General features: G+C 37.8%; 1 protein-coding gene across 10 annotated transcripts in view; it reads left to right on the forward strand.

The window, feature by feature from the left end:
• The window catches only part of slc2a9l2 (solute carrier family 2 member 9, like 2), a 177,462-nt gene that overhangs the window by 59,451 nt on the left and 105,494 nt on the right, over positions 1 to 12,517 (forward strand). For all 10 annotated transcript variants that reach the window (XM_038295565.1, XM_038295606.1, XM_038295545.1 and 7 more), the window contains exon 7: positions 9,153 to 9,285. In XM_038295565.1, coding sequence (XP_038151493.1) covers positions 9,153 to 9,285 — 133 coding nt within the window. The remainder of the gene's footprint in view (positions 1 to 9,152; positions 9,286 to 12,517) is intronic.

The raw sequence follows: 12,517 nt of genomic DNA on the forward strand, positions 1-12,517 counted from the left end.
TTCACACACTCTCACACATATCTATTGTTTTAATGCACTGTTTTTTTACTTGGTTGACGTTTAAATCATTTAGTTTATTCCGTACAGCTCTTTTTTAAAACTACTGCTTTAGAAGTGAGAACAATACATGAACATTGATTATAGCACAATTTGATATATTTAATAATACAAACAATATATTGCAACAAGATACATAATTTTGCCTTTAAAGGTTTAACATTTGCTATAAACAGAATATAGCGTTCTATTTCTGAAACTGACACCAGAACTATGGCAGTAGATCTATGCACTAAGCATTGGTTTTCAAAGCTTAACATGTGCTATTTAACATGCAACATTTAGTGCAATTTAAACATGGGTTGCATTGACAGGAGAATTTCAAGCTTGAGTACCCCCAGTGGACCAACGCATGTGATACTGCTTGTGCATCAGATGGGTGTGCTAGACACATTGAAAACAAAGGTTCCCACTCCAGCCTTTAGAAATGGGATTTTTTGCATATGTTTTCTCAGCTGCTATGTATGTAATATAAACATATTTCATAATATAGATATGGTTTCAGTAAATCCATGTATAAATTGAAGGCTGTTAGGGGCTTTTTGATAAATCAGGGATTAATTATTACAGTTATTTTGATCACATAAAAATAGGTGGTTCCCTGTAGGTCTTCCCCGGCAGGCCTCTTTGATTATGAAATCAGAAAAACACACGAAGAATGCACACAAGATCTGAGAAAGAGCAAATTATCCAAAATGGGATCGGCTGGGGTGGGCATTGGAGGTGGTGATGGGTTTTTTAGTCGCATGTTTAATATGCCTTAGACTTAGAAAAGTAAGTATAGAGAAAATGTACAGGTAATTAAAACTTGTTTACCCAATCCTCTTTTTTTTTTAAATACTCCCTTAAAGAAACTAAAGATTATATGTTTGAATCGATATGACATTGGCCATGATTCAGGGGTCACCACAGCAAGTTGTTATCCAAACCCTTCCTAAGGCGACTGTGATTTAAACTCAGATCCACCGTATTACAGTCACCTACTTAAAGTACTTCATCTTTAAGACTTCACAACTAAGCTCACTATGGAAAACAAATCATAAAGGTTATATACTCTGATTTTGCCTTCTTTTCGAGGGGAATGCATCCGTACTGAGGCGGGTATTTCTGCTCCCCGCTGGCACTTGTCACTGCATTTAAATATTTTCCTAATGACCTATGGTGGAACAGTTTAAAATAATACTTTTAAAACTTAAAAAATTTTTTTTTATTTTTAGCTTCTACCACCAGATAACAGGTAGCAGGGATTCCTTGAGTCTTTCAATTAGACTGTCTATGTGACGGAATACTCAGACAAATTAGATAAAGCGAAATAGCCTATAGTAAATAGTAAATGTTGGCACAACTTAGTCAAGGCGGATAGCTTTGCCAGACTAGATTTGGACTGGAAACGAAATGTAATTCTGCTAGATATAAAACTTAAAAAAATGTATCAGCAGCTCATTGCTGTGTGTTACCTTCTGATTTAGCAAGATTTTGCTTTGTCTTTTGCATTTGGAAAGATGGAGGGTTTCTCATGGGGAAACAAACAGTCAGGGGCGGAGCTTAGAATTAATTCTTTACAGGACCAGGGATAGTTCCTTTGAAATATTATTGAATGAACATTTGGTTTTGGACATAAAAACTCTAAGGTGTAGGACCAAAGCCTTGTGAAAGTGAAAATACCAGAGTACACAAATGTATCAAAATTCTACCCAGGATTTGCAAAGCACCAGGCTTTTTAGGGGCAATTGAAAAGTAGTTAGACATATAAATATCAAGTGAAGGGTTTTAGCGAAAGCTGTAATCCTACACTTGTAAAGGGATATCTATTGGGCTTTTCCTTGGCACAAAGAAAACAATTCTGTTACACTGCCAGATAATACTCATGCTGATGATTCCAAGTCATTTATTTTATTGATAATGGTGATTTTCTTCTTACAGTTAATAAAAACACAACAGTTAAGGTTAGACCATTACATTTTTGTACAAAAATGTTGCCTTGCTTAAAGGCCACCTTTTAAACAGTAATTTTAATCTAAGAAACAAGCCTTATGGTAATGTATATTCCAATGCAAGACTAACAGCCAAACTCAGTGCCAACTCAAGTTTATTCATTTTAGGAAGTGTTGTGAATATTATTTAGAATAAAATAGAATAGAGTAGAAAATCCCTTTTTTGTCCCAAAATGGGGAAATTCTCTATGTTTAATCAGATCCCTCTTCCTCAATCTAATGATATAAAAAATGTTCAGAACCGTCATCTTCTGCTTTATTTGGGACTGAGTGGCAAGGGCTCTTTGCGAATGCTCTTTGCTGGAGGAAGCCCAATGGACTCCTGGGCCAGCTGAGAGACATAGACCCTACATCTTGTCCTGGGTCGTCCTCCTAGCCTCCTCCCAGTGGAACATGCCTGGAACATCTTTTGAGGGAGGTTTCCAGATGGCGTCCGAAATAATATGTCCGAGCTACCTAAGCTGGTTCCTTTCGATGTGGAGGAGAAGCAGCTCTACAACAAGCCTCTTGCTAATGACAAAGCTCCTCAGCTCATCTCTAAGAGAGAGCCCAGCCCCCCCTACAGAGAAAGCTCAGTTCGGCGGTTTGTACCCGGGATCTTGCTCTTTTGGTCATGATTTGATGGCCGTAGGTGAGGGTAGGAATATACACCGACCAGTAAATTGAGAGCTCTGCATTTTTGCTTAGCTCTCTCTTCAACATGACAGACAGACAGCGTCTGCATTGTAGCAGCAACTGCATGTTCAGATCGTTAATTCCTCGAATGTACATATTACAACATAGAGTGAACTCTCTCACATGAAAAAATATTGTTTACATTAAGACTCTGAACAAATATCCAGAAATCTGATGTGTGTTCTTCTGTAAATTCTGAAATTTAAGTATTTTATGTTGGTTTTGTATTTATGTAGAGATGTCATGTGAAAACACAATTCAAAGACTTTAAAGCCCTTTTCTGCTTAATGTTTTGTGTGACGTTTAAACTTTGTCACTAATGTACACAATGCAAACCTACAACTTCACATTTGTACTCTTCCAGCATTTAGAAATAGGAGTGACAAACATCTTTTCCGTCCAGTGAATCTTGGATAAAACCCCATTTTTACAATACGCCAATAAACCAGTGCCCATCCAGATGGCCTGATGGATGTGAATTATCTCTATATCTACAGAGCAGATTTTTCAAATTAATTTGCTGTGGAGCTTTCTCTGGGGAAGGAAAAGCTGCTGCATTTTTATCCAAGGATGTTTCCTGAACAGAAATTGTCTCCATGTAGAGTATTTTTTAAAACTCTATAATTATCCATTTTTTTATACCTGCTTATTGTTGCAATGTTGGAGGGAGACTGGGGGCCTATGGTGTGCACTAGTCATAGGGCATGAGGCTTTGTAGATACTGATCAAGTCACCGTTCAATCATAGGGCAATACTAAGGACTGTGTGTTTAAAGTTTAAAGTTTTTAAACAATTTCGAGACTGATTAAGCTCATTTACAGATTCATTCCAGGTCTGACTTATAGCAAAAGAAGGGAATCATTTTAAATATATATTTAAAGATATTTACAAACTTATTGTTTCAACCGCAACCTTCGTAAATATAATATAGATGTTGCATGCTCGTTTTTGCTGTTGATTTATTGTGCAACATGCTCCCCCCCCATTTCATTCTAGCTGTTACGCAAGGGATGATGTGTGATGAATGCATTGACATGCTTCGTGCTGGCCTTTATGGAGACTCCATCAGGTTTCCTCCCGATGACAGTGTCTGCTAATGGGAGCTGGTCCAAGATGTCATTTGTTGTCGAGTGTGAAATTGTGATAAGCCATGACAAATGATAATTAAAGTAACCTTGATGTTCAGCGTCTGACCTTCTCCCAGTAGAGGAGCATGTTTATTTAGGTTTTGCAGGAGCAGGCCTTTAGCCAATCTGTCACTAATTGCCCATGGGGTTCCCAGGCTGTCAGCATGCTTCAGAAAAAGACAAAAGTTCCGTTTAGGAGCCTTAATGAGCTTTATTTATACCCTGTGTTCTCCATTACATCAGTCAATGGCTTTAAAGAGTTGCGCAAATAAAAAATAAAAAAGGGTTGATTAGTAGTTTTATTGAGAAAATCTTATTAATTTTATGTTAGATAGTCAGTGGACTTGATTTTACACTTGGAAGGATATTGAAAATATTCCTGTGTGACTGAACCTAAAGTTGTTGGATGTAGAAACATATCATTCTGAACAGGAACAGGGGCTTTCCTGAGCTACTATTTCTGATGATTTGTCTGTGTTTACATACTTTTTAAATCTACATTCTCAAATGAAATGAATCTACCACTTTTTGACGCGCAAATCTGCTTCAACTATTTAACACCTCTGGAAGCTTTCTGAAATGCAAATGCATGAATGGAAGCAATATTTATTCACTTTTATGCAAACTTGAATCACCTATATCTAAGTTAGATTTATGGAACTGAAATATTGAACAAAACATTTATTTTTAACCAGATGTTCTAAACATCTGTGTGCTAAAATGTACTATAATCTTGCAAAACAGGTAATTTTTGTGGGAATTTTGAATCTTTAGAATTTATCACACTGAGCATTTACAATACAGAGAAGGAAAAAGTTAGTGAAAGACATTTGTAAAAAATAAAGTTGTTTTACCTGGATACTACTATTATTGCAGGACTTATAATTTTGCATTTAAAGTGTTGGATTAGCTCTTTATTCACCAGACCAACATGGGATCAATGAATGTTTAATGGGAGAGGCTTCACTAGTTTCAAAAGTGGCGATCTCACAGGGCAAAACAAAAATAACCCATTTTAAACAACTGAACTAGCCTAGGACTGGTCACAATTTATCTAAAAAGGGCTTCAGTTATAGTCATTTTGTTTACTGTATGTGCATTTTTTGGGGTGATACCTGATGAAGGCTTTGTAAAATGCTATAAGAAGCTCAGATCAATTTCAAGGGTGCTTCATATACACTATATTGCCAAAAGTATTTGCTCACCCATCCAAATTATTGGAATCAGGTGTTCCAATCACTTCCATGGCCACAGGTGTATAAATTCAAGCACCTAGGCATGCAGACTGTTTTTACAAACATTTGTGAAAGAATGGGTCGCTCTCAGGAGCTCAGTGAATTCCAGCGTGGAACTGTGATAGGATGCCACCTGTGCAACAAATCCAGTCGTGAAATTTCCTCGCTCCTAAATATTCCACAGTCAACTGTCAGCTGTATTATAAGAAAATGGAAGTGTTTGGGAACGACAGCAACTCAGCCACGAAGTGGTAGGCCACGTAAACTGACGGAGCGGGGTCAGCGGATGCTGACGCGCATAGTGCGAAGAGGTCGCCAACTTTCTGCAGAGTCAATCACTACAGACCTCCAAACTTCATGTGGCCTTCAGATTAGCTCAAGAACAGTGCGCAGAGAGCTTCATGGAATGGGTTTCCATGGTCGAGCAGCTGCATCCAAGCCATACATCACCAAGTGCAATGCAAAGCGTCGGATGCGGTGGTGTAAAGCACGCCGCCACTGGACTCTAGAGCAGTGGAGACGCGTTCTCTGGAGTGACGAATCGCGCTTCTCCATCTGGCAATCTGATGGACGGGTCTGGGTTTGGCGGTTGCCAGGAGAACGGTACTTGTCTGACTGCATTGTGCCAAGTGTAAAGTTTGGTGGAGGGGGGATTATGGTGTGGGGTTGTTTTTCAGGAGCTGGGCTTGGCCCCTTAGTTCCAGTGAAAGGAACTCTGAATGCTTCAGCTTACCAAGACATTTTGGACAATTCCATGCTCCCAACTTTGTGGGAACAGTTTGGAGCTGGCCCCTTCCTCTTCCAACATGACTGTGCACCAGTGCACAAAGCAAGGTCCATAAAGACATGGATGACAGAGTCTGGTGTGGATGAACTTGACTGGCCTGCACAGAGTCCTGACCTCAACCCGATAGAACACCTTTGGGATGAATTAGAGCGGAGACTGAGAGCCAGGCCTTCTCGTCCAACATCAGTGTGCGACCTCACAAATGCGCTTCTGGAAGAATGGTCAAAAATTCCCATAAACACACTCCTAAACCTTGTGGACAGCCTTCCCAGAAGAGTTGAAGCTGTTCTAGCTGCAAAGGGTGGACCGACGTCATATTGAACCCTATGGATTAGGAACGGGATGTCACTTAAGCTCATATGTGAGTCAAGGCAGGTGAGCAAATACTTTTGGCAATATAGTGTATATCAAGACCATTATCCTACCACCACATGTTGCCAGAAATTGCACAGTTGTTGACAAATATGGCTTAACTCACATTAAAAAACTCCATACCGTATTTCCATTCTAGCACTTTGACACTAATATAATAAAGACAATTGAATTACTTTTTGTAATTGTAACAGCAACAGGGTCAAAGTTGTTGGATGACTGACCAGAGACAGTCAGCATTTAATCTCCTTGTCCATTAGCAGAAATGCTCTATTTTAAATCTAAAATTCCTTTATGCATCTGCCCTGTACTTAACAATAACAAAATATCTGATCCCCCATCATTCTCTGTGAATCCTAACACATTTTTCTCCAAATAAGAGTGGCATCACACATCTGCAAGGCCCAACTGTCATTTTGCTCCTCTGACAGACCATCAGCAAAATAGGCTTATGGAGAAGGTGACATTCATCACAAACAGCTGCAGGCAGATGGATGATAGGCTTTTCTTCTGATCCTAGCAGATGCCTAAATAAGGTCTTCCAAAGGCATTTACTAACCAGGCTCTTACCTTGTGGACATTCTACAGTGTTTGGCTCTCTAGCCATTAATAGAATAGCTCCTGAGAAATGTTCATTTTCCAGGTATCAGGCTAGGCCAAGATGGAAAGAACTGCAGAGATTTGCAGCTACTGATGAGGGGGAATCTGTATCTCAGCGTGGCATGGTAAAGCTTAAATAGGTTTGTCACAAAGCAGACTTAAAAAACCAGAAGCTTACAATGTGCTTTAATTAAGATTGACCCAATGTGAAAAGAAAAACACACTTAACCTACAATAATTGGACACAGAGCAGATGTGGCTCACCTGGTGTTTTCATTTTCTCTATCAAAGCGTGCTGGGTTTTACATTATTTGAACAAGACTTATTATTGCCAGAAAAAAGAAAATAGCTTCTCTTTTCAGTATACAACAGTTTACAACATACAACATAGTATAAGGCTATAAATCCCTTTCAAAAATAATAACTTCCAGAGTTGTTCTCTGAGTAGAGTCATAAAACTCCTGTGAAAGTGAGTACCAATAGCTGTGCATTCATCAGTATGTCCTGGCTGATGACTTGAAATATTTAAATTGAGTCAACCCATAAAAATTAAGTATTAAGAGTTAGAGACTTGGTGTCAGGGTGACCAAATGTCAAATTTATCCAGGGCAGTACAACAATTTTCACCTCTGTTCCGCTGTCTCACAAACCGAAGCATGTCCCACATTTGATTGGGTAAAATCATAAAAATGTAAAAGAAGTTCAATGTTCCTTTCCTCAATGCGAACAGAGCAAAGCTGCAATAATTGTCACTGAACAACCCCAATGCCCCATGTCTTGACCAAGCTTTGCATAATACTTTTAAAGCAAAACATCACATTTTAACCGAAAAATATTATGGAATCTACATTAAATAAAAAGAAAACACAACTAGAAAAAAAGACTGCAGAATGGTCTGTAAGGGGACAAGCCCAGTGAGAAGTTATTGCCAGAGAGCTTTTTGTAAAGTTTGCCAAAATTATTTTTACATTTTATTCTAGGGGAGCAGAGTGTAAAGCAACACAGTAAGTCAATCAGTTGTGCATCCAGCATGATCTCTCATTTCTATTTTTAACAAGTTTGCATAGATTTTAAAGCAGGGGTCATCAACCATTTCAAGGCTGAGGGCTACTTCATGGCTATTGAATCATAGGAAGGGCTACCAATACTGACCTATGAACAAGAGGGGTCAGCGTTCACCTAAACTTTATCCAAATTAAACACATTTTTATTGTTAACTTTTAATTTCTAATTTGCCTTTAAACATTATAATTTTAAAATCTCTATAAATACTAAAATACCCTATATGATTAGATTGAAGCTCCTAAGATTCAGTGACGCAGTGAAGAGACAGAAGGGGAGTTTGTCTCCACTATTTAAATTGCTGTAATGTGACATGCAAATTGCTGGCATTATGTCAAGCAAAGGACAGTACCCGAATGTGGCAACTTTTTTGTTGGAAATACATCCAAAGTGAACGCACCAATACTGTGTGTAGATACCACACATTGACAGCTATATTAATGCTTGAAGAGCAAAAAAACAATTGTTTAACTTAACTACAGTACTTCATTCCTTTCTGGTATAAGTTTTTTTTTTCCCTTAGCATCTGAAACATTTCTTTGTCTGTTAACCAAGATACCATCAACAAACAGTAAAGTGTATAGAATATCTCCTAGGATTAGGATCTACGGAGGCGTCAGGCTTTCTCAGTTGGAGACAATAGATTCTTTCCTCTATATTCCATCAAGCGTCTCAGAGGGGCATCACTGAGGAACATAATTAATGGCTTTGTTATACAAAGTAATATTTCTAACTGATAGGCTTTTTTCACTGCATTTGCAAGCACTTTTCATAAGTCAAATTGGATTTGTACGTATATGTCGGTGTTAAAATGCACAGGTCATGGTTTACTTATGATGCTGTGTGGGAGGAAAAATAATAAATCTTGTCTCTCCATTCAGACAAGCAATGAAAAGAATGTAATAGGGTGAATACAGCACTAATGTTTCTCTTGCAGGAAATATGATTACGTAGTTGTTGCAGAACTCTGTCACATTTTTGGTCTTTGGTAGTGTAGATTTCCCTGTTAATCATGCATCATAAATTGAAACTAGGTGCTGATAGGTGTGAGAATGTCTTTATTTTATTTTATTCATTAGTTTATTAACCCAGTTATAACTGGACTTTATTTGTTTGGTTGAGTAGTAACCATTGTAATACGTAGTTCTTCAATATATTAATGTCAATATGTCTGTTTAATACATGGTAGCTCTTCTGTTTCTGAGGCTTTGATGTCAATTTTGTGTTCATGTTCCAACTGCAGGAGTCCAGGTGGAACTACCTGTTCACTTTCCTGGCATTTCCGTCATTGCTGCAGCTGTGTGTCCTACCTTTTCTCCCTGAAAGTCCCCGCTACCTGCTGATGGAAAGGAGGGATGAGGCAGGAGCTGAGCGAGGTATTTTACGAAGCAACCTGTCAAATACAATGGTGCTTGAAAATTTACATACCTTACCATTGAGGAAAATGATAAATCCACACTAGTAATTCAAATAACACAACATTGGAAAAATACAAATTTACTAAATGATAATGTAGTAAAATAAGATATTGTTTTTGAATATAAATCAACATTCCTGTCAACAGGTGCAGAAGTCTGAACATTTATTGAACATTACAGAAAGCACCTGATTTCTCAAAATGTTAGTTCAAGAGCTCCACCAGGCTTGTTTATCTCTTAATTATTATTTCTCATATATGCATTTTATATATTCAAAATCAATGTCATGATTTACATTTTCTTGCATTTTATTTATAATTCATTTTTTCAATTTCAATTTCAATTTATTTGACCTTCTTTAATGTAAACATTCATACACAACTGTATATTTGCACATGTACGGAAATTATCTTTCTCGACTTATTTATTTATCTCCAAAATGTAGAAAGACAAGAGCAAGCTATTCTTTTGATGATATACCTTTGTGGCTCAACTGAAAATAATTTATATTTCATGCTACCCAGTGTGACTCTGGAAGTCTATTTGGGTAAAAGCTTTTTTCATGTGTACTTCAATACCTACTCATATTCCAAGCCGTTCAAAGAAGAAAAAGATTTTTGCCAAACCTTTATGTCTATTATTTTCAGCCCAACTTTATATTGATTTAATTCAGTCATATTGCATTTGTTTAAGACCTCAAGCTACTGAATGTTGGAAATTAGGATCTTTCACAAACTGACTCGTCCCACCACAGTTGCCTTATACATATGAACAGTATATAAAGTTCTACATTGAAAAACATTGATAAAACAAAGAGTTTTTTTTATTTTTGCACATGCAGTTGGAAAATATGCAAAGGACAAAAAACATTTAGGGCCATTTAGAAGTTTACATATAGCCAATCTAGATAACTATTAAAATAAGGTAAAAACGTTACAGTTATTTCTAGATTGTCAGAACAGATGTAGCTGTAGTTAGACTTAGACTTGACAACATTTATTGTCATTTTGTAAATGGTAAATGGCATGTACTTATATAGCGCCTTTATTCAAGTTAGGAGACTTGACCAAAGCGCTTTACACTACATTCATTCACCCATTCACACACACTCACACACTGATGGTGGCAAGCTACATTGTAGCCACAGCTGCCCTGGGGCTCACTGACAGAAGCGGGGCTGCCGTACACTGGCGCCACCGGGCCCTCTGACCACCATCAGTAGACAATGCAGGTGAAGTGTCTTGCCCAAGGACACAACGACACTGAAGGTCGGAGTTGGGGCTTGAACCGTCAACCCTTCGATTTCAGGGCAAACTCCTACATCCAACGCCACTGTCGGTCTTTTTTTGTATACACAGAGTTTATACAAAATTAAATTTTGTTTTGTACGGCTCTCATGACATTTCCATTTCCTTAATGTGCAGCAGTGATCAAATGTAAACAGTGTGGGAGAAAAAACATGGTGCGAAAGAACAAATTGATATGGTCAGTTTGATGCCTGATGTCTGTGACATGATTTAGAGTTTTTTTCAACATTCAGCAATCTCATAGCATTGGAAAATAAGTTGTTTCGGAATCTGCTGGACCTTTATTAAATGCTACGAAGCCTCTTCCCAGAGGGCAGCAGGGAGAACAGTCAATAGTGGAGGTGTGAAGGGTCATTGATGATTTTATGGGTTCGGCCATGCAGCGCTGGGATGAAATTGAGGGAAGAGCTTCTTCCAATCTGTGGCTTTGCAGCCTCCACGCCACAAAGTGAGACAGCTGGTCAGAATGCTCTCTATGGTGCTTCTGTAGAAGGTGGTGAGGATGGGTGGGGGCAAGTGGGCTCTCCTCATCCTCCGCAGAAAGTACATATGCTTTAGTTACATATATACCCCTATTAAAGTTTTGACAAATACGTTTAGCTAGTCATACCCTGAAGACATGCCTTTCAAGCCTATTTGATTACTCATTGGAAAGTACAGTAGTAGAGGTCATTTATAAAGGTTTGCTTCTTTGGATAGCTTTTAATAATTGCCTGAGCATTTTCAACTACAGTAGGTTGAGGCTCAGGCCAAGTTACTTTAGTTTGTTTTGTAAAAGAAAAAATAGCGAGTGCTTTTATGATAAGACACCTTTGCCAAAATTTGAACAGGTTGTACAGTTACCAGGATCATAAGGCCTTAGTGTATCATTGACCGAGAGATACTATAACATTGTCACCATGTACAGTAAAAGTAGTGGAAAATGAACATGAACTCAGTGCCAACAAATAAGAGGCACCAGCTCCAAAACTATCCTGAAGCTTGACTGACATTTCTTCACTCCCATTGACAAAACAATAGATCTCTGGAGAAAGGTTTCATGGTCAGAGAAAAACCTCCAAACATTTTGATGGCAGTGTTATCATGCATCTTGAGACTCTTTAAGACACCTACCATTGGTACCAGGGCACCGAGCCTCAAAATGATCCAGCTTCACATCTAATCAACAGCTGAACAGCTGAAACATGAAGGGAATTTTCTTTTCTCAAAGGAAAATTATCCTGAATGCTCTTCAAACTGTTCAGTGAATAAACAAATGCTCTTGATTATCCACAGAAACCATGTGTGCCAATGTGTTTGTAACTTGGAAATCATAGCTAACCAAATATAAAACTCTGAGAGAGGCAAAAGTAGAATGTAGAAAACAGCATTTTTTGTTGCTCCATATAAGACCAAATTGCACATTTATGCAATAGGACAAAAGAGGCTTTATATGTGCTATTCATCCAATAAATTCATGGAATTGAGTGACAAAGTCTTGAATTTAAAAACATTTTTCAACAGCTTAGTAAATTTTTTTGTGTGTTTAATAGATGTAAATCTTTTTTTATTTTCAGAATTGGATTTTCTTACTAATGCACAAACTTTATGCATATACTTTCTGCATTGATAGAAGTTTTGTATTGTGACAACCCACCCTGTCCTATTATTACCAATCCAATGCCTTTTGGGACAGCTTAACTTGCTTTTTAGGATTTTTCCTTTGTAACCTAAATGGAACATTAGTATTTGTTCTACCTGCTTGGAAGCGGTTCCAATCTTACTGAGTATGAACGGAATGATAGAAGGTCGTGAAGGATTTGCTAGGGAGATGAGGCATTGGTTGCATGTTAACCACCAAGAATATTGTAACTTATTTCTTTAACCATTTAATCATTGTACAC

This window comes from Cyprinodon tularosa, unplaced genomic scaffold (assembly GCF_016077235.1).
Source record: "Cyprinodon tularosa strain WSP-4 unplaced genomic scaffold, ASM1607723v1 ctg11, whole genome shotgun sequence".
Lineage (NCBI taxonomy): Eukaryota > Metazoa > Chordata > Actinopteri > Cyprinodontiformes > Cyprinodontidae > Cyprinodon > Cyprinodon tularosa.